At 34.1% G+C, this 21,383-nt stretch overlaps 2 protein-coding genes across 3 annotated transcripts; both read right to left on the bottom strand.

Annotated features, from left to right (window-relative positions):
• Positions 1-963: 963 nt before the first annotated feature.
• Positions 964-6,796, bottom strand: LOC106398396 (protein BREAST CANCER SUSCEPTIBILITY 2 homolog B-like). Of its 2 annotated transcripts, XM_048772181.1 has the most exons (19): positions 6,312-6,790; positions 6,083-6,205; positions 4,947-5,834; positions 4,745-4,869; positions 4,495-4,646; positions 4,196-4,318; positions 3,933-4,106; positions 3,769-3,850; positions 3,615-3,665; positions 3,444-3,525; positions 3,218-3,329; positions 3,078-3,149; positions 2,611-2,809; positions 2,352-2,534; positions 2,016-2,158; positions 1,885-1,947; positions 1,590-1,800; positions 1,340-1,513; positions 964-1,229 (listed from the first exon to the last, which is right to left on the bottom strand). In XM_048772181.1, exons 1-19 carry the CDS (start codon positions 6,454-6,456, stop codon positions 1,179-1,181), a joined length of 3,153 nt encoding a protein of 1,050 aa, XP_048628138.1. In that variant the 5' UTR covers positions 6,457-6,790; the 3' UTR covers positions 964-1,178. The 2 variants fall into 2 exon arrangements, with proteins under 2 accessions (XP_048628138.1, XP_048628137.1); XM_048772180.1 differs by lacking the exon at positions 964-1,229 and having other exon boundaries at positions 1,286-1,513; positions 6,312-6,796.
• Positions 6,797-15,719: 8,923 nt separating this feature from the next.
• On the bottom strand, positions 15,720-21,112 carry LOC106400029. Its single transcript, XM_048772185.1, has 4 exons — positions 20,618-21,112; positions 18,737-20,530; positions 16,058-18,667; positions 15,720-15,965 (listed from the first exon to the last, which is right to left on the bottom strand). Exons 1-3 carry the CDS (start codon positions 20,861-20,863, stop codon positions 18,248-18,250), a joined length of 2,460 nt encoding a protein of 819 aa, XP_048628142.1. The 5' UTR covers positions 20,864-21,112; the 3' UTR covers positions 15,720-15,965; positions 16,058-18,247.
• Positions 21,113-21,383: the final 271 nt, after the last annotated feature.

Here is a 21,383-nt window from a genome sequence, read left to right as displayed (position 1 = left end):
GAAAAATGGTAATCTTACATATGTTTAATGTAGTTTTTTCATTTTTATGTTGTATGTTTACATATTATTTATAATTTTCGAAAATTAGTAATATTAAAATGTAAAACTATAATTTTACATATGTTTAATGTAGTTTTTCTATTTTTTATGCTGTATGTTTACATATTATTTATAATTTTCGAAAATTAGTAATATTAAAATGTAAAACTATATTTTACGACACGTGTCATCTTTCGGGAAAATTTTTTTTTTTGCTGATGTGGTTGCTCTATGGAGCCTCAAAAGGTCAATTTTATTAATATTAAAATGTAAAACTACAATTTTACATATGTTTAATGTAGTTTTTCTATTTTTTATGCTGTATGTTTACATATTATTTGTAATTTTCGAAAATTAGTAATATTAAAATGTAAAACTATATTTTATGATATGTGTCATCTTTCGGGAGAAGTTTTTTTTTGCTGATGTGGATACTCTATGGAGCCTCAAAAAGTCCATTTTATTAATATAGATATAGATAGATAGATTAGGTAGAAATCTGACATAAGCATCTAACAATGATTATTCATTTATAAATACCAATGATAATTGTACAATGTATACCAATAATGACTTCTATTTGGAATATAATTATTTAGACGTATATTGTATTCTGTTAGAAAAACATTATATTTGAGTAAATTTAGGTTAGGTTGTTAAGTTATTAATTTATGCTCTTAATATGACTTCTTTATAGTAGATTAAAAATAGGATTCTAAATTAATAAATTAGATAAAATAGACCACCTCGCTATTTTATGCAACCACCAACCAAGATATCTGTCCAATTTACAGCTTAACCCAGTCCAGCTATCAGTTCAATCTGAGTTAAAAAATTGTTTGGGAGATATGTAATTTTGACTAAGAGCAACTATTGTAGAGTTTAATTAAAAAAAAAAAATTTAAAACAAAATTCTAGTGGGACTTGGTGAATCCTAAATCATTAAATTTACCCCAAGAGAGACTCAAAGTTCAAATGACAAACACACGACACCTTTCTTACAATGTTGTCTTTGAGGAGATTACCAAGTACGGGGACTAAAAATATCCTTATGTTTATCGTTACTCACGGATCTAATTGGCTTTAACTATCCCAAAATATATAATATATGTATGCAATACACCTTGTGCATGATATGATTAACAAGCACCGACAATAAGTATAGCTCTCTGCCGAAGTTGGTCGATGATCTGAAATTAAAAAAAAAAAAACAAGAGCAGCTATTAGAAGAATGACTGAATCCAAATCATCTATGCATTTGGTAAAAGATTATATAATAAATAATAGAAAGAGAACGGACGGATTTAGAAAAAGAGAGGTTAGCCCATATTTGGATATGGCCACTGCTGGTTTTAAGGTGAGAAGGGCAAGGAGCATCTGCGTTTAAGAAGTAGTCCGAATTCTCCATCGCCTCACAAACCCACATATCGTTTTCCACATCCTTGGCTCTTTTTATTAGATTGCAGAACCCTACCTGCCAAACAACATTTATTATAACAATGTGAAAGGCTCTTGCCAATTGATTGCATTAACAAGATTTTGAGTTTTACCACAGATCCGACAAGATTATGGCTAATGAGGGGGCTGTGGAGGTCATCCATGGATGATGTTCTGAAGCTTATAGCGAGAAGTCTGTTTGCGATTTTCCCTGAATCTGAATATTGTAAGGATCCATCTGTAACAAACACCCACTGCTTCTTTTGGTCAACATCCGTGTACGCATTTCCAACATATACAACGTACGCCGCCATATCAAATTCACTAAAAGGATGATGATTATATAAGATATGTTAGATAAGCAAAAGTACGTTTGGTAAAGGGTGAACATAAACAAAAGCTATCAACCTTCCAAGAGGAATTTCACCAAGATCCAACAATGACATCGATTTACGGGGGTTGAAAAAGGGCCTGAAACATAAACATACAGAATGAGATAGATTTAGGTATGTCTTCAGAAAGGCCACAAAACAACTTACTGAAATCTTTCAGAAGCTTTTGGAGACAAAGGCTGCAATCTTGAGCTAGATCCTTTGGCATGTAAGTACAGTGTTTCTGAATCTATGTTCATTGGTACCAGCCCCTTCATTGCGTATATTTTCCCCTCTGTCAACTCGGTTCTCTGTCACAGTGGAAGTAAGTGGCAACTGTTTTATGAGTCTACAAGAAACAAAATTTTCTCAACCATGTGGTCGCATTTCTGATACGAACTCGCCCTGAAATCTAAAACTCATATGGCAAAGGTTCTGTAAACTTATATAACGCATTAGAAAAAGTGCCTGGAACCATTCAGAGACTAGGCATTTTCAATATACCTGTGTCTCCGTTGGATTCCAGATTGTTAAAATGGCTTCTTTTGGATTTGGGTGTCCATCATAACTTAAGCTCGTCAGTCCAACAAGCCTAATCCTCATGAATGGAGTGACATCCCTTTCACCTAAGCCAGCGTCTTCCAGAGCTTTTGCAACTGATTTTTCCATCTTTTTCTCCATGGCCGCCTGAGGTTTTAGATTGAAACAGTTAATTTAATTTAGAACTGAAACGACCTGTTAAGAAAGATTCACAGTATTCTACCTCAAACTTTTCTTTATATCTATTGAAACAGTTCAACTCTTCCATACTCATATCTGCCATTAGGAAATCAGGTTCAGCAGCAGACTCTAACAGCTTAAAGAGCTTGGCTCCTTCTTTGCTGTCAGTATCGTTCTGGCTGTCGACACCATTGATTCCTCCCTGGTACTCACATATAAGACCCTCTATAAGATCTGAGCGCCTACAGTCAAACAGAACATAAAAAAAATGACAAGTAAGCTTGAGAAGAACTGCAAACTGTAGCTCGTCTGTTGACTAGAACAATAGAAATATCCCTCCACATTCAGAAAGGCCAGAAGATTTGTTAGCATATACAGATTGTATGTAACGGAACCTTTAAATCTTTGGTTAGTTACTGATGACACTCCATAGACAAGAGATTCATATTCTGAATTGATCACATAAACGTCACTAAAAGTTGTTCTCTACAGCTAATAATAGAAACTTGCCTCTGGTTATGCAGCTCGATCATTCTCCATTCCATCCTCTCTGATCGAACTACTGACTTCTTTTCACCTAACCTGTAATACCAAGCAAGTATAAGTCTCTTTGCCATAAGTATACTGCCAGAATTTTCTTTTATACTGACTTTTCCTTGTATAGGATAGGGTATATTCGTGTAATTCCAGCTAACATTTTAGGCACAGGGCCCCCATTGCACTTGATACAGTTGAGAGCCAGAGGGACACCAACTTCTTTACCTTGAAGAAGAGATCAAAAGACAATATAAGTAAAACAATATGAAAGCACAAAATGCTATGAAATAAGCAACTCAGAGGATGTAGTAGTGAGGTACACAGCATAAAGCTACTTACAGAATCCTAGTCGGTCCGCCCAGTGAGCTCTGTATGTCCCATTAATATGCAACAACAAATAGATTGTATTCGAAATCGCTGCCTGAAAGTTTGGGTGAATGCAATCATGAAGAAACCAACATGGGAGGATTTTAACTAAAAGTCTAAAAGAAAATTCAAAGTCTAAGAAACCTCAAGAGGTGATGTTGGGGTACTCCAGCCAGAAAGTCCTGCCCCAAGAATCTTCAAATAAGTAATAAGAACGTGAGCATGCTGGAAGTAAATGATCTGACCAAAAATATGTATTGCCAGACAAAATATTTAAAGCTTGCAAGAAATAACTTACCCGAAGCTTCTGCCCAATAAACAATTTTCCAGCATTCAGCTGTTTTCGCAGCATGACATCCAGAGCAGCATTTATCGAGTACCTGTGAATTTTATTTTTAGAAAAAATCCATGAGGAAAGAAAGCAAGAAAACAGGTTTGAATACAACAATAGCAAGTTCATACCACCCATCAGTGAGTTCTATTTTCACATTGTTGCCACTATCAGAACCATGTGTTTCTCGAGTCTCTGGATTAATAGCAGATATGCAGAGCACCATCATTGAAGAAGCTGGAGCATCACCACTCAGAATCCTCATTATTGCAGAGCAGTGACCATGATTGACCTCTCTCTCATATCTATGTAGGTAGATTAATCATGTTAGACTTTGCATTAGTTCAAGTAATAACAAGTTAAAAAAAAAAGATATACTGAACGATGGAGAAACCTATATCTTAGTTCCTGGAGGACATTGGTGATCGTCAGAAAGTTTCCTCTGCATTTGGCTGGGTAGTATGTCTCGTAGCATGCGAGTTTCCAAACTATCCACCTGTAGTGATTGGTGACCCACCTAGTGCATATACATGTAGAGATAAATAGATAATAGATGTAGAAATTATTGCTCACTCTGACTGTCTATCTAATAAAATTAGAGTCACGTGCAAGATCATTAGTACGTCTGATACAATATGCAAACAAGATGGGTAACTTAAAAGTTAAAGCATTTCAAGGGAACGGAGAAATTACTCTCTAGATGCACATTGTAAGGAAGCACCAGATTCTGCCAACATCTGATGAAAAGTTTCAGCTCCCACCACACTTGAAGAAGAGACATCACCAAATGCATATTTATCTGCATTACTTGATTTGATTCGTCTGACATGTTCTGGCACAGCCATCTAAAAACATCCCGTAAGCGTGGTTTGAGTGAATGAAAAACAATAAGGTAAATATATATATAACACCGGAACATGTGAAAGGGACGAAAGAGGTATACCTTGGTCGTAGCTCTTGGACGCATTCCAAAATAATCCTTGATATATATTCTTGGAGACCTTTCTTCAGTTCTTGTAGAAAGCACCCTTTTGGAATATTGTGTATCACAAGATACTACAGAAAAACCTGATAATAGACAGGACACCAACAGTTATAAATCTGAGAGGCAACCAAATAAAAAAAAGGTTTCCTGAATATATTACCATTTGAAGGATGCTGGTCATTTTTCATTAGAGGAGTTTTAAAGGAGGAGGTTCTCGGCCTTTTAAAAGGAGGAACGGAGACTGTCTTTCCCAGTCTTTTCTTTTGGCTACTTTCTTGTCTATTGTTACTGTTAGCATGAGCTATATCATTGCGATTTGTGATATCGACAAGTGGCTGGTGAGCTTGCCTTCCAAATTGTGAAGATCTTGGAATGAAACCGGTTCCCATGGTATTAGTAACTGCCTTATCAGATGCTAAAGGCGTGTTACCATGTGTCTCATCAACAGCCGCATCAAATTTCTTGATCAAATTAACCCCGGAAGCTACGTCCTCCAATTTGACTGATCTGAATTGCTTTGAAGAAGATTGAAGAGGAGATATGAAACTATTAGATGTATGCTTGTTGCTCTCATGAGCAATATCACCACCTATCCATTTATCTTTCTGGGGTGTAACAAAGTGATCAACATCGTCAAAGAAAGGCCCTAACTCAGGGTCCCCAAGAAGGCTTCTGGCACGATTCAAGGCTTCGACTGACACTGACAATGATCTCCCACCAGCAGTTTGAAACTTTGTTTGAGGAACCTTTGGAGATGAACTCAAAATTTCACATCTTTTCCCAGATACATTATGTCCTCCTGGAGTTACAGAACGATGCTCAGCACCAAACGTCTCAGGAGTCCTTAACCCATGTTGCTGCTGGTGGGAAGAAGGCAAACGGTGGTTCACGTGTTTGAATACACTAAACTCATCTTCTTCTTCTAGTCCTAACAATGCCTTGGCTCTTGCCATACCAGCAGAAGACACGTTAACCTTCTTGTTAGAAGCAGTCTGGAAACAAGAGTTGGGAACACCAAACCCACTCTCCCTGGAGAGAGCGACATCGTCTACACAAATAGAAAGGCAAGTAATAGATCATCAGCTGTTAGCAACAAAAAAAAATGTCAATTTTAATAGTCAGTCATCCACTTGACAAAGTAAGATAGTAAGTTGATTCCTTCTTCTCAACAAACAGCGTGAAATTAACAACAAAGAACATTCAAAACGTTTTTCTGAAAGCATTTCACCTATTATCTAACACATGTCTAAGAAAATAAAAGAGGTTTCCTTCCTGTAAAACTAAAAGAAAGGGTACCTGAATCTGATAAAATCGATTTGGCTCTGGAAAGCGAAGAGTCTTTAAGAGCAACAGATTTGCCCAGAGCAGTCGTGAACATTGTTGGCTTCGATTCCTCTGGTTCTATAAGTTTCGAGCATCCTTTCCATCAAACAATCATTTATTTATTTAACCTCCCTCACATGAGCGATTCATCAAACAATAAATATTAATAGTCAATTTCCCAGACTGAAGAGAAAAGAATCACCTCGGAGCAAGAGATCCGCCATGGAAGGTAGAGGGGGAGCTGTGGTTGCCGGAGAATCGGATTTGCCAGACTGAAGAATCCGGCCACCTGCATCCCACCGGAAACCGTCGCCGCTTGAATCGGGTAATAGCTGCCACGTCGACATTCTGCGGTTTTAGGGTTTGTGTCGATTCGTTTAGCAGCAGCTGATGAAACGATTTAGAAAGAGATTTGGCAAGGCGGGAAAGTATAAAATGATTTGGGGGCCGGAAAATGAAAACGTAGGCGCTTTGTACAGTGGCGGCTTTGTGGGGGAGAGACGACACAGCGTTCAACATGGATACAAGTGACTTGCACGTCGTTTTAGTGAGATTGAAACGGCACGGATCCTAGTAAGTGAAAGTCTGAATCGTTTGGGGAAGGAAGGCAGAAAAGTTGCAAAAGTCGCCTTGTTTTATATCTCAACAAGGTCAATGTAGGACCCGTATCAAAGCCTCCTGGGTAGACCACCCAAACCATATCTACTCTTCTAATTGAGAAATATCAAACTGAACCAGGTAATTATAAAACACTACAGCTGCCAAATTTTTTTTAATTAAAATAAGACTTTGTCCAGAGATAATATTTACGACAAACAGTTTTGTTGACAAAACAATAAGACTTTGGTTTTATAAAATAGTAATTTACGCAATCCTATAAAAGCACTTCCAAATATAGTTTTTTAAAATTGAGTTCTTAAGTTACATATTAGTGTATGTATAAATAATAATAATTATTTAATTAATACTAGAATTTTTTACTCTCTAAGACACTTTTTGTCTTTCATATTACATATTAAGACACTTGTTGCTGGAGTCACACATCTTCCTTGTGCAATGTCCTACATACCCTCTAACTAACTACACTCTCTTCTAACTCTAACTCATCTCACTTTTCCAAATCCCAACTATAAGAATTTTATGTTTTTTGTTTTAAAAATAAATTGATAAACCAAACATTTTTTGAGTTTTCGAAACGGAACATTTATTATAAAACAGAACCTTTATTCTCTCTCCATCTTTATTTTTTTAGAAATTCAGATTCACTTTCTTAATTTCCTAACCTCTTCTCCTTCATCTTCAATTTCATAATCTCCATGATTCTAGAGGTCTCGCCGCAAATTTGATTTCTCTCCTAGCCCTAATTCCTCTCTCATCACTTTTATCCCTACTGTAAACGATATCAGAGGTTACAGTGTGTGAGATTTTGATGGAGAAGACACATGACTCCTCGCCTCTTAGGTTATACCAGAACTTACGGTGTGTGAATTTTTGATGGAGAAGCTTTGGGAGATGGACGTGGACAAGAGCCAAATCCGATTAGAGAATTTTTCATCACCGATGAAACCTGCAGCGGAGGATACATGGCGGAGGAGACATGAAATCAGCGGTGGAAAAAACATGAAATCCACGGTAGAGGAGACAAAGGCTTAGAGATTTGACCGCAGATTGAAGTCGTTAAACGAAGTTGTTTGTCTCTGCAGCGATTTGATGGGATCTTGCTGGGACCAGGCCGTCAATCTGGAAAAATCTTTGATGATTCAAGTAATTGATGCAAATGGCTTGTGGGTATTATTGTATTAGGCATGCGTCAACAACAGCTTTTGAAATTGCACCAGACGTTGTCATCATGAGCAAAAAAAATTGTTTTGATTCTTAATTCGTGAAGATCAATAAACTTTGATGTGGGTTCATTCGTTTGAGAGAAAGCAAAATGAGTTTTTGCAACTGTGGTGCCTGAATTTTTGGTTATTCAAGCTTTCATCCCAAGATTCTTAAAATATGCAGAAAGGTTCTTTTGATTTAGCCACAAACTTTTATTAGTGCACTTTAGACCCTATTCAACTCAAATAAACTTATATATATATATATATATATATATATATATATATATATATATATATATATTGCACCCTAAGATATGTATCTACAAACAACCATCCCCATTTCAGTTACTCACATGAACATCTCTTTGTCCACAATATCAATTCTCCCATCCACAGTTTTTTTATCCACACTTATTTTGTCCACGTACACGAAATACATGGACAATAAATTATAATTTGAAAATTTTAGTTAAACATTAAAGTATAAAATATATGGATATGGATATCAAAATAATAAGAAAAAAATAAATAAATTTTTATATGGATATTATATATTTATTTATATATTAGAAATTGAAATAATAATGAATTAAACATGATAGGGTAAAAAAAAGTACAAATTGCCTTAGCCCTATGATCTTCTTTTGCTTCCATATCCAACGGCAGATAAAAATCTCTTCTTTTATAAACGTACTAACTAAAGTCTTGAAATAGCAATAGTCTTCTACCGTTGGATTTCTTAATCTATTTCACATCCAATGGCTGTAAATTGTTCATTTTATTTATTAACCTACTTTCATAACTCCACCAAAAAAGTCAACTAAATTTGGTCCCCACTAACTAAATAGAAAAAATACACAATTACTTTTTTGAATCAGATTTCTCAGCGAAGGGCAGTTTCGTCCAGATTTTACCAAAACATAATAGAAAGTGTCCTTCCAGCAACATGTGTCTAAACATGTCAAAAAGTGAAAAAAGTGTCCTAAATGGTAATGCACTCTTAATACTATACTAAAATTCTTGGAAATCCAATCAATAATATGTTAATAAGATATTATTGGTTTTGTTTCCAAGAATTTTATTATACTTTTATATACATACACCAAATATAACTTAACAACTGCATGGTTAAAACCCACCATTAGAGTTGCTCTAAGGTTCGTCGTAAGCATAATTCTTCAGATGGGTTCATCGGTATAAGTCTAAGCGTATCTTAAGTTAATAATTATTACATGTTTCAAAAAAAAAATCAGCGTACAATATAAAGTTAATTTAGTATAGAACATATTTGTAACCAAGGAAGCAAAAACATTAACCATAGCAATGTAAAATACTTTCGGAAGCCGGCACTTAATAAATGACACTCAAATTCTGGACAACATTATAAATGACCCTAGTTAATACTCAGAGAATTTAACAAAAATTATTCATAAATAAGCTGAATTGTATTGAACTCTGACTCGCAAGTTCTTGCGACGGTACAGCAAGAAACACAGAGATGACTACTCATATGCATATAGTAAATATGAATTGAGAATACTCCTCTAAAAGAAATGCAGAAAAATATTTTCACACAGCATATCGGTAAATAAAAGCAAGTAGAAATGAAAAAATGTTTTATGCTTTACAGATTTTGTTATTAGAAGGCAATAAGTAAGAGCAGACCAGGTCGTTCTACAAAATACTTACCTCTTGATCAAGTGATGAGTATAAAGGTTTGACTCATAACACTGACTTGTAAGTACAAAGCGGACATCATTTCATGTTCATTGCCTCTCAAGTCTCTGACATGAAGCGTTCTCAAAAGAAAAGAACAAAGAGAGCATGCTTGTGTGATATTGGAGAAGTTGATTGAAGAAAAAGAGAGAGAAAGATTGTGTATATTTTAACATTTTTACCAAAATAAAAGAGAGAGAGAGAAAGATTGTGTATATTTTAGATACTGGGTAGAAGTTGGTTCTGTAAGCAGCACAAAAGAAAAATATGGCCACTAAAGCCAATAGCCTCCAAAGACAATGCCAGTTGCAAAGATTTATTTGATTTTCCAGCTATCTGGTGTAGGAGAAGGCATGACTTTTTCCTTTGAGATAGTCATGATTATTCATGTCGAGCAGTTAACATTTAAAGCACTTGGAGGAAGTTTTAAAAAGAGAGAAACTCACTATCCATATTAAAGCAATGAGCATGAACCCAAACTATAAAAGGGTACAAAGAGGACGTAAACATGAAGATTTAAAGATGTTCAAAAATACATGCAAGGTTGTTTACTTTACACTGTACGAATGGTGATTGAGACTGCATAAATCTGTTAGAAAAAACATGGGAAAACAAAGTGAGATTGGAGAAGAGAGAATACAGTGAAAAACTATAGCTTAAAAGAGAGCACTGGCTGTATAGCTCATTATTCTTTGGAAAATAGCTTGAGTGGTTAAAACGCGCTGATGATAACACTGAGTCAAGGCTTGGTGAGAACAATATCAGAAGTGCCTCGTCCAGCATCTGTAGCAGCAGAAACAGCGATACCAATATTGGCTCTCTTCAAAGCAGGAGAGCATCCATCACCAGTCATCCTACATATATGCTTCAGTTCTTGCAACTTCTTCACAATCTCGTACTTCTGCTCTGGCTGAAACATAAACCAAAACATCGCTGTAGAGAGAGAGAGAGAGAGAGAGAGAGAGAGAGAGAGAGAGAGAGAGAGAGAGAGAGAGAGAGAGAGAGAGAGAGAGAGAGAGAGAGAGAGATAGCATGTTCATGAACAAAAAAACCGTTCAACGGGAACATAAGCTAGGCTTTCGTCTTTGTGATTACCAAGTAGAGAAGCTTATGCTGATGGATACATGTTTGATCCCATGCTAAGCCTATGTCGAGTCTATTTGGCAATACCCCTATAAGAAAACCAATACTACATAAGATTAAAGCCAAAAATAGAAGTAAATAGACAGATATTAACCAGTAATCATCTTTATGTTGATATTGTATTACGGTATCATGTCTTGGAGGATCAAACCAAGGCAACACACCCACGAATTCACATGGACCGCTAAAGCTTTTTTTAATATCATCAAAAGAAAAAGGGTTTAAAGACCAAATCATTAAGGATCCGTTTGTTTCTCCATCTGGATGAGTCATTTGGATGAAGATGAGGGTTTTGTTTGTTTAGACACTAAAAGTGAAATTCATTCAGATGTATCATCCGGATGACTTTTGGAAATCTATCTTATTAAAGTAGAAGTACTTTAACTTTTTGTTTGGCAACATAGATAGCAATTAAAAAAAATATAGTGTTGTTTGGAAACATATATAGCAGTAAATTAAGAAAAAAAAATAATGGGCTTATGCTATTAAAAAAATTGGAAGTCCATTACATTATATTAAAAAGTAATATACTTATGTTAATTGATATACATATTCAAACATATTATTAAACCAACACAAGGGTATTTTGATAATTTATTTACTAAATTCATTTGAATTGAAATGAAAATAAAGAAACAAAGTTAACAAACATAAGATCTATTTAGATGATTCATCTAGATGAACCATATGGATGGACAAACAAACAATCACAAAAATCTGAATAGATCATCTGAATAGATCATACAAATGAATCATTTGGATGGAGATGACAAATGGTGAAACAAACAGTCCCTAAAGAAAAGAAACAATATTCTAAATTTCCAACCATAACAGCATCTTCTTTTTTCAATGCTTTTGAGACTACATCAAATTACAATATGAAACAGAGCTTATAACCAATTAAAACAATACCAATGTATCCTGGAAAATTAACTGAATATAAAATACATCAATTTCCCTGAAGAACAAAAAAAATTGAGACTCCGGAAAAGATCAGACTCACACGATCGATCTGCTGTGTTGTCAATGTGGCCTTTCCGTCTCGGCCTGCTCAAATCACTGTAATAATTCTCTAGGCGGTGGACTTTTCTTGGCAGCATCAGAAAGAGAAAGGCAAACCTTTTCCCTTAATACCGGTGAGATCCCTTTCCTAATCAACCTATTCAACGTGATCGAGAAATTAAAGAGCAGGAGATACGTATCAGAAGCTACACTGATATGACTCCCGATTAGCTTTATTGTATCTTCGTGTGTAAAAAACTAATCCCACACTGATACGACTGGATCAAAACCTTAAACCCAAGGATTAACATGTCGACCAACTGTAAGCAACAATCAGACAATACATATGAGTATATGACATGAGCTTCAATTTAATTGAGAATATATTATCATAAGTTAGTCCAGTTGATCCTTAGTGGAATTCTGGTGTTTTAAAAAAAGATTGTTATTGGTTCTTACCTTTGTCTGTATTTGAGATCATTTGACTTTAATTTCCTTTCATGAAGCTTTGATATTGCCATTGTGTTGAATCTGCAAAAAAATATAACTCTTGAGTGGCGTTAGCGATTAAAAGTGGATCCGTCGTATTCGTAATCTGATCGGAGAATGCAAAGCGGCGTCGTAGCAGGAGACTGCAGTTGAGATTGGAGGAAGAAAGATAATCTTATGGTTTAATGATACCATGATAAGCTGATTTAAAGCTTGAGGAGACAATACCATTAACTCCTAAAGAATCTTGATCGACAGATTATTTTAAATAAAAGTAAAATAAATCCCTTATATATTAAAAGAGAAGCATTGTAATAAATACATTCACATTATAATAGACACGTGGCAGCTTCACAATGATTTGATAATAAATATGCTAACGCGTTCACACTATAATCATAAATGTGTTCACACTATAATTATATTAATGATTTTTTTTTAATTTAAAACTCACATACATAGTTCCAATAAAACTCTAGATTTTTCAGTTCGAATAAAAATAGATAACGAATCAAAAGCTAAACTATATATATATTATTTTTATTGTTTACGGATAAAATTGAGCAAAATATTCATAAATTTTGAATCGATTTGTTATCCGTTTTGATTTGAACAAAAAAAATCTTGATATTTGAAACTCTACGAAACAAATCAAATACTAAAATACAATATCCAAAAAAGAAACAAATCACTAATACCAATATTTTTAGGAACATATATCTAATTTGATATGTTATATGCATATATATACATATATGAAAAGAATTATATATATATGTTATATATATTATACTTTATATCAGTTTTACAATATAAATTTATTATATTAGGTACTAGAATTAAAAGGTTATATAATGTTTTATTTTTGTAATAAAATGTTATTATTAAATTATTTTTAAAATTTTATTTTATTTACAATCAAATCGAATATTCTTTAAAATTCTAAAACATTTCGGATATCCGAGTCACCGAATATCTAGGTGGGTAAAAATCGAATCAACAAAAATGCTTCCAAATATCCAGATACTTGATATGTGTCCACCCCTATTTACGAATGTAATTTTATTTTCTTTTGATGAAAAAATGACCAATGTCAAGGTCTTTTTTATTTTAAATAAATTTTAATTTTATCTTTCATGTATTATTCTAAACAAAAATATCATCCCTTATATATTAAAAGAGAAGCATTGTAATAAATACATTCACATTATAATAGACACGTGGCAGCTTCACAATGATTTGATAATAAATATGCTAACGCGTTCACACTATAATCATAAATGTGTTCACACTATAATTATATTAATGATTTTTTTTAATATAAAACTCACATACATAGTTCCAATAAAACTCTAGATTTTTCGGTTCGAATAAAAATAGATAACGAATCAAAAGCTAAACTATATATATATTATTTTTATTGTTTACGGATAAAATTGAGCAAAATATTCATAAATTTTGATTCGATTTGTTATCTGTTTTGATTTGAACCAAAAAATCTTGATATTTGAAACTCTACGAAACAAATCAAATACTAAAATACAATATCCAAAAAAGAAACAAATCACTAATACCAATATTTTTAGGAACATATATCTAATTTGATATGTTATATGCATATATATACATATATGAAAAGAATATATATATGTTATATATATTATACTTTATATCAGTTTTACAATATAAATTTATTATATTAGGTACTAGAATTAAAAGGTTATATAATGTTTTATTTTTGTAATAAAATGTTATTATTAAATTTTTTTAAAATTTTATTTTATTTACAATCAAATCGAATATTCTTTAAAATTCTAAAACATTTCGGATATCCGAGTCACCGAATATCTAGGTGGCTAAAAATCGAATCGACAAAATGCTTCCAAATATCCAGATACTTGATATGTGTCCACCCCTATTTACGAATGTAATTTTATTTTCTTTTGATAAAAAAATGACCAATGTCAAGGTCTTTTTTATTTTAAATAAATTTTAATTTTATCTTTCATGTATTATTCTAAACAAAAATATCATTTAATATTAATTAACAATATCTTTATATATTTTTCAACTATTTTTATATACTTTTTACATAAATATACATGTGCACCTTGATGTGAGCATCTTATAACTAAGTATTCACCACAGCTGAAGTATCTAATTTTTTTGAAAGTTGAAATATTTTTTCTTAATGTTTCTTTCACTATTGACCAAATTGTAGTTAAATGATTTGTCTTAATAATTTTCTTTTCTTTTTCTTAAACTATTATCTGTTTAAAAACTATAATATGAAACTATTGGTTCGACATGACGACTATCTAAACTTTATAATATAAAAATAAACATATAATATTAATTTTAGGTTTTTATCCGAAAAAACCTAAAAATCAAATGTTTTAACCAAATAAACTAAAATGAATATTAATTTAAAATAATAGTTATATTTTAGAAGATTAAAAACAAAAAAACGTAAAACCTAACTAATATCCAGATTAAACAGATTTATTGTTTTTTTTATTAAAAATAATGAAACTAATAATCACATCCCGTGCAAGGCGCGGGTTATTACCTAGTATTAAATAAAATATATGAAATTCCTGAGAGAAGCGTGATAAAGCCTATTATAGTTAAGAAAATCTTTATAATTTTCTCTTAGACAACGCTCATATTGATGTTGTGGTCTGAACATCTTAGTTTGAGAACGAAGCTTGTTCTTTTCCCAGAATTCTTCATCTGGTGAACCAAAGCGTTTATACGTTTTGTTAAGTTGTTCAATCTACACAGAACAAACACACACAAAAACTCATTAAAAACTCTATCTGGAATGAGTAGTATTTATATATCGCTTTGGTTCCTTTCTCGCCTCTGTTCTTCCTTTTAAGAAGTGATCTACCGGTAAGAATCTCAGCGAAAACACAACCAACGCTCCAAAGATCAACTGAGACACTGTAACACATAAATCAAACGGAAACGCAGCCCCGATTTACCGGTGGGTTTCGTGAATTTTGCGAGGAGCAGAGATTCGTTGAGTTTGTATAAGGTGAAGAACAGAGGGATTTGGAATGTGGAATAGCTTACGATTGAAGGACTGAATTAGGGGTTTAATGAGAAAGAATGGTGGAAACTATCGTTCCGATCAGAAAAATAAGATTAAATTAGGGGGTCACACGATCCCACTAAATTTTTGCTTTCTCGTGCTTTTAATTTGAAGAATATTTTCAAAAAAAAAAACTAGCTACTAACTAGAATATCAATGTTCCCTTTCGCTAGACAGGAGAGCATTCTTGTCCAAAACACTCATTGGATTCCTTGAATGTGCTCCACAAAGAGTTTGTATTTTACAGTGTTAAAAAGACAAAAAAGTATCCTATAGAGTAATGTACTCTTGAGTAAGAAGGCTTCAAATTATAAGGAAATCAGATTTAAACCAAAAATAATAGTACAATATATATTTTTATTAATTAAAGCACTAACAGTTCCACAATATAATTAATATCTCCATAACATTATGAATTATACACAACAGCCACATGATAGTTCGGTGGCGCTGCTGGACTTTTTAAAACATTCTCCGCCAGAATAGTGTAATTCTACGCATTTATTATTGCAGTTTGGAATTTGTGAGCAAGGACCTATCACAAAAAGACTATGTCTGGGTGAATCGCAAGTATCCGCAGCACCTGAGATATTTACAAAACTTTAATTAATTATTTAAAGAAAAACATAAAGAAAAAACATGGATATATAATAATTGTTAATTGTTGTTGCATACAAGAGATCAAGTTAACAGTTAGGCACAACAACACAAAAACGAAACATTTGTATGAAGCCATTTTTTAACTAGTTTTTTTTTCTCGACTTTGGGAATGAAAAATAATTGAATAGTTGAAAAACACTTAAGTGTATATATTTATATATGATATAATATATTTTGGGAATTCTTTGGTCAGCAGATGTAATCTCCATATATTTAATTTCCTATAATATTTAGATTTTTTGTTGACCAAAAATAGATTTTCGTTCTTTTTTTGTAACCAGGCTTTAAAAAACAGATTTTCTTTGTCGCTAAAATATAGTATGTTTGGATTTACTCGAATTACTGAAACATTTTGGTTTAATGGCCTATCTTTTACATTATAAAACAGAAGTAAGTTGGCAATTCTATGAGTGACATGTGTACTTCACTATTTCTATGCAGTTTTTTTTAATTAGTTTAAATGTTTTCCGACAAAGCAAATTACCGGTTCTTTATATAATCTTAAAGATAAAAACTATGTAACGTAAAAAGCTCTTGCAATCCTAATTTATGAAAATACAAATTATTAAATTTCTAGATTTTCTCAAACTACTACCACCACGTCCAAAAGTAATTATCGGGTGTGATTGGTAGTGGTTGTAAGTGTTGTCCACAACCTCATTTATTTTTATAGCACTAAATTCACAGTAATCAAGCTTAAAAATTTCAAAATCACAGTTCTTCGAAATAACCTACAGCCAAGGACGGATCTAGCATCTACAATAATATGGGGCATAATATATTATGTAGCAAAATTATAGTAGTTAGAGTTAATTTCCAAAGAGAGGTGCATGGGGCAATGAAGATTAACCATATGAATTTCTAAGTTTTTTCAAGAAAACTAATGGAAAATAAAAATTATGTGTGTGGCACTTGCCCCACCCTGTTGTTACCTAGGTCCGCTCCTGCCTACAGCTGTACACAGAGCCGGCCCTTGTGAAGCTAATGAAGCATGGACTTGCGGCCTTTATATTATTATGTAAAATATCGGCCACCAAATTATACAAAAGTAACTTTAGTCCAATGGTTAAATGCCTCTATCCTTTGGTGGAGGTGAGGGGTTCAGACATTAGTAGCCACATTATTATTATTTTTAGCTTGTAGCCTCACCAAAACAAGGACCGGCTCTGACTGTCTCTGGGCTTGGGGCTTGTTTAAGGTTCCATAGATCGGCCTCCGTTGCTCTAGTTTCTATGAAGACCAACGCGGGAGACGATCAGACGAGTCGAGTGAAGTTATCAATGTAATGTCCTTGAAGTCCTGCGAACCACTCTAGAGCAGGTACTGTCTGATTCTCAGCAAAGAAACGACAATATCCAGCTTTTTTTTCTTCGTCATTTAGGTGGCTTTAGAGATAGCCAGTCAGAAGTCCCAGACGTGAGCCTTTGCATGAACTATCTACTTTCTCTCCTTCATGCAAAGATGACCTAATCTCTCTCCTATATGAAAATATATCTTTTATGTATTCTATATCTTAATTCTATATTCGTATAAATATGTATCTTCTTGTATATAAGCAATATACATATACTTTTTGTTATTCTCTCCATTCTTCGTATTCTCTTTCGTTCTCTAATATTTTACTCTAAACTCTATCCTTTCCTACCTCTTTAACAAAGTTTTCTGTAACTAAAAGTAAATTTGTAGCCTCTTTTCTTGTGGGATTTGTTCTGCCTACGAAACGGTTTCCACATTGGTTACTCAGTTTCTTCAAAACTAGATAATTTTGTTTTGGTTTGGGAAAATTAGAAAGGAAAGCTTAAGTGTTTAAACGGTTTGCCACGACAAGTTATATCATCTAGTTATGATTTATATAAATATATTCATGACCTAGTCAGTCTTGTTAAAAAAAAATCATCTCTTGTTGGCTTTGACCAAAGATCTTTTATCCTCTAGTTACGAACATATAACGAGATCATCATCTTACCTATACTTTGATCACTAATCGTATTTATAAACATATAGATGCATCTCACATGTATTTTGCTCCCATTTCCAGGAAGCAAAGCAGATGATGTGGAGAACGAACATAAGAAAATGGGCCAATTTGATACACATTTTAAAGACACTATGATGAGCAAAGACAATGATTTGAAGACAATTTGGGATTGAGACAAAGTCAATGTTGTTTAAACTTTTTATTCCATGTGGCTGTGAGGTCTGAGACTAACTCAATAACCGTATTGCGTCTTCTGTGAGTTCATTGATCGTTAAGCCATGGCGTGCCAAGCCAACCGTGCCCGAGAATATATCAAAGTTCTCAACCTCAGCTGCAGTCTCAAGGACTGTCTCTAATTCATTCTTCATCCCAAGGTTTAGGAAAGTCTTGACCGTCTCAGGATTAGTTCTCATCATCTGAATGGTTAGTTCAATTGCAAACCTCCTGATTCTTGGAACTTTTGGCACTGGCTGTTCATGTCTCTTGAGAATGTTGACTAATGCATTGGCTACTTCTTCCTTGGTTACTCCCGCTTCCTCGAACAATTCTCTTGATTCTTCAGCACTCATTAACCTGAAAATGTGCGGTGCTAATCCCACCATAACCTCTTGAGGTTTGCTCTTTTCAGACATTATTGCCTTAAGAACCTGTAGTGTGACAAGATAACAATTAGTGATGATAATGAATTCTATCTAATCAAGATCATCAAGACTTACTGTTGCTCCAGCTGATTTAACTTCCTTCAGCTGTTCCTTAACTTGATTAGGATCTGTATATGCACATAGATTCCTCAAGATTCTCGCTGCATTCGACCGAATCAAAGGGTTGTTCAAAGCCTCAACAAGGCGCTGAAGAACATCATCTGATCTCAACATGCGTTGGCAATTGCTCTGACTTCCTTGAGCTAGCATTGCTATAGTCTCACCAACAGAGTCTCTCACGCCACTAGTCTGATTCCCTGGAATATCATCATTCAAGAATATGCAGAGAAGTCCATTTAGAACCCCGCCTGTGCCGCCAATTTTCTCAGTTGCACCTTCGTCAAGCGCAAGGGAAGTCAAGATCTCTGCACCAAGCTTCTGCAGACCAGGCTGCTTCTTTCCATGGCGCAATGTTTCCCTAATGTTGCTTACTGTGAAGACAATCCCAGAGATATCTCTCCTCAAGTTTCTCCCTGTTGCACCCGTTGTTTTCACCAGTTTCCTTAACAGCTTTAATGACCGTTTCACAGCCAAGATTCTATTAGCCGCAAGATTTGGATCTTTCAGCAACCTCTTCTCAGCATAAGTGAAGTCAATGATCTTTGAAAGCAACCCTTTTGTTTTCCCAATCTTCACACAGTTATCATGATCTCTAGCTAGCCTTTTCAAAATCAACAGTCCAAGATTGTTGAACGTCCAGCGATCGGTTTGATTGATACTGTTTTCTCCAATCTCATCAGTGGCTTGACCCGAATCTCTCGTGCTATCTAAAATAGAAGAGATGGACTCAATCGCTCCGGGGATCCCTGCAACTCTCAGAGAGTTTTGCTTCTTACTAGCTAATCTTGAGAGAATCTCTGCAGATGACATTCTCATAACTTCTTGATTCTTGTTTCTCCAATTCAACATCTCAACCAACCTCTCTATGATCTCTAGATTAGTCCCAATCTTCTGCAGGGTATCAACGGAATAGTCTTGGCTTGTTGAGAATCTATAGAGAATCTCTGCTCCAGTGAGCTGCTCATCAGGAGAATTTGACACCAAAAGCTCCATGGCGAAAACGACCATATCCATCTTCAATCCGTCAAAGATGCTCCCATTTAGACATCTCGAGTAAGCGTTGTAGAAGAATCTTCTCACTGAATCAGTTCCAGACCTCTCGAGACCGCATTCTTGATTCACTTTATCAAGAATCTTGTAAACGCTGATCATCCATTCCCAGTAAGCTTTCTCAACAAGAAAGAGAAGCGCCTCCGCGAGCGCTAGAGAGTAGAAGAGAGTTAAAGACGAGTGAAGATTGGTGCTTCTAGATTTCAGTTCATTACCTCCATAATCTTGCCTGATGAGCTTGATCATGGAGATGATAATGCTAGCGAAAGCAGAAGCAATCTGGAGCCAGTAGCAGACTCGACTCACGTTTCTTGAAACAAAAACCCATCCTGTGTAAGGCAACATAGGAACATCTGAGCTTGTCCATGTCCTGGTCCGCTCGATCTGCCTCCCAGTCCGCTGTTCTGTTTCACTTTCCTGAACCGATGATCTAGCGTTGTTCCCAGCAATTTGAGCTTTCTTGCGGAAAATTCTGATAATTTGTCTGACAAGTAACCGGAAGGTGTTGATTCCAGAGATTGTGTATTTAGACTGATGCTGCATTTCAAGCTCATGACTTCTGCTGAAAATCCGAGCTCCTTCCACAACAAGAATCACAGTAACAAACCAAAAATCTGATGTCTCTAAACTTGCGGCGAAACCACCAAGAAGAACAACGGTGGCCCATACGAATCCTAAAGATCCCAACCGTGAAGCAATCTGTGGTTAGAACACATTAAAAACTTGAGAAAAAAGACTCATAAATTTAAAAAGAAAAACAGAAGAATATTGTAATATATAAACAACCTTCTCAAGAACAGCGAGTCGTAAGGCAAAAAGAGTCAGTTTTTTCTCAGGAGCAGGAGCTGACAAGTGTGTCTGTCTCCTAGGTTCTGGGGTCAATGCGTTGTCTGGTCGGAAAATATTTCCTCCAGAAGAACTGACATGTACAACCACATCCGTAGTTTGATCAACCATTTGAAACAAAACAGAGGAGAAAGAAATGTTCTTGTTTTGGTTTTGGTTTTGGTTTTGGTTTTGGTTTTGACGCATATAATTTGATTTATATCTAAAAGAAACTATAAAGTTGCTTTTTTAAGTCTTGGACATTCACCATGCACGTCTTTGAGTTCGATCCATTGACTTTTGGAAGATAATGCGTCTTAGACAACAACCTTGGACGAACTATTGGTTTAACAGCTACCTATTTATTTCATGATAAATGTTATTTTAACAATTTTTTTCTGTTATTCAAAAAATGTAATTTTAGAATTCTAATGCAAATTATATTTACTTTCAGTTGAAAATTAATTGCAAACAACATTGATTTTATAAATAGTTTTATTTTTCTAAAATATTATAGGTAAAAAAGTTATAATTAATAACAATTTAAATACATTTCAATTATTTTTTTAATCTGTGTAAAAAATATCAAATTGACACTTATTTAGAAACAGAAAGATACATAATAGCATTTTAATCTCGTTTATTGTTATATAATAACTTTTATTAATCTTGTTTATTTTTATTTTTAATAATGTATACCAAATAATCATCGAAAGTGTTGTTAACT

The sequence above is a fragment of the Brassica napus genome, unplaced genomic scaffold (assembly GCF_020379485.1).
Source record: "Brassica napus cultivar Da-Ae unplaced genomic scaffold, Da-Ae ScsIHWf_1459;HRSCAF=2050, whole genome shotgun sequence".
NCBI classification, from domain to species: Eukaryota; Viridiplantae; Streptophyta; class Magnoliopsida; order Brassicales; family Brassicaceae; genus Brassica; species Brassica napus.
The sequence above is the reverse complement of the archived record's forward strand: the minus strand, read 5'-3'. Positions and strand labels throughout refer to the sequence as shown.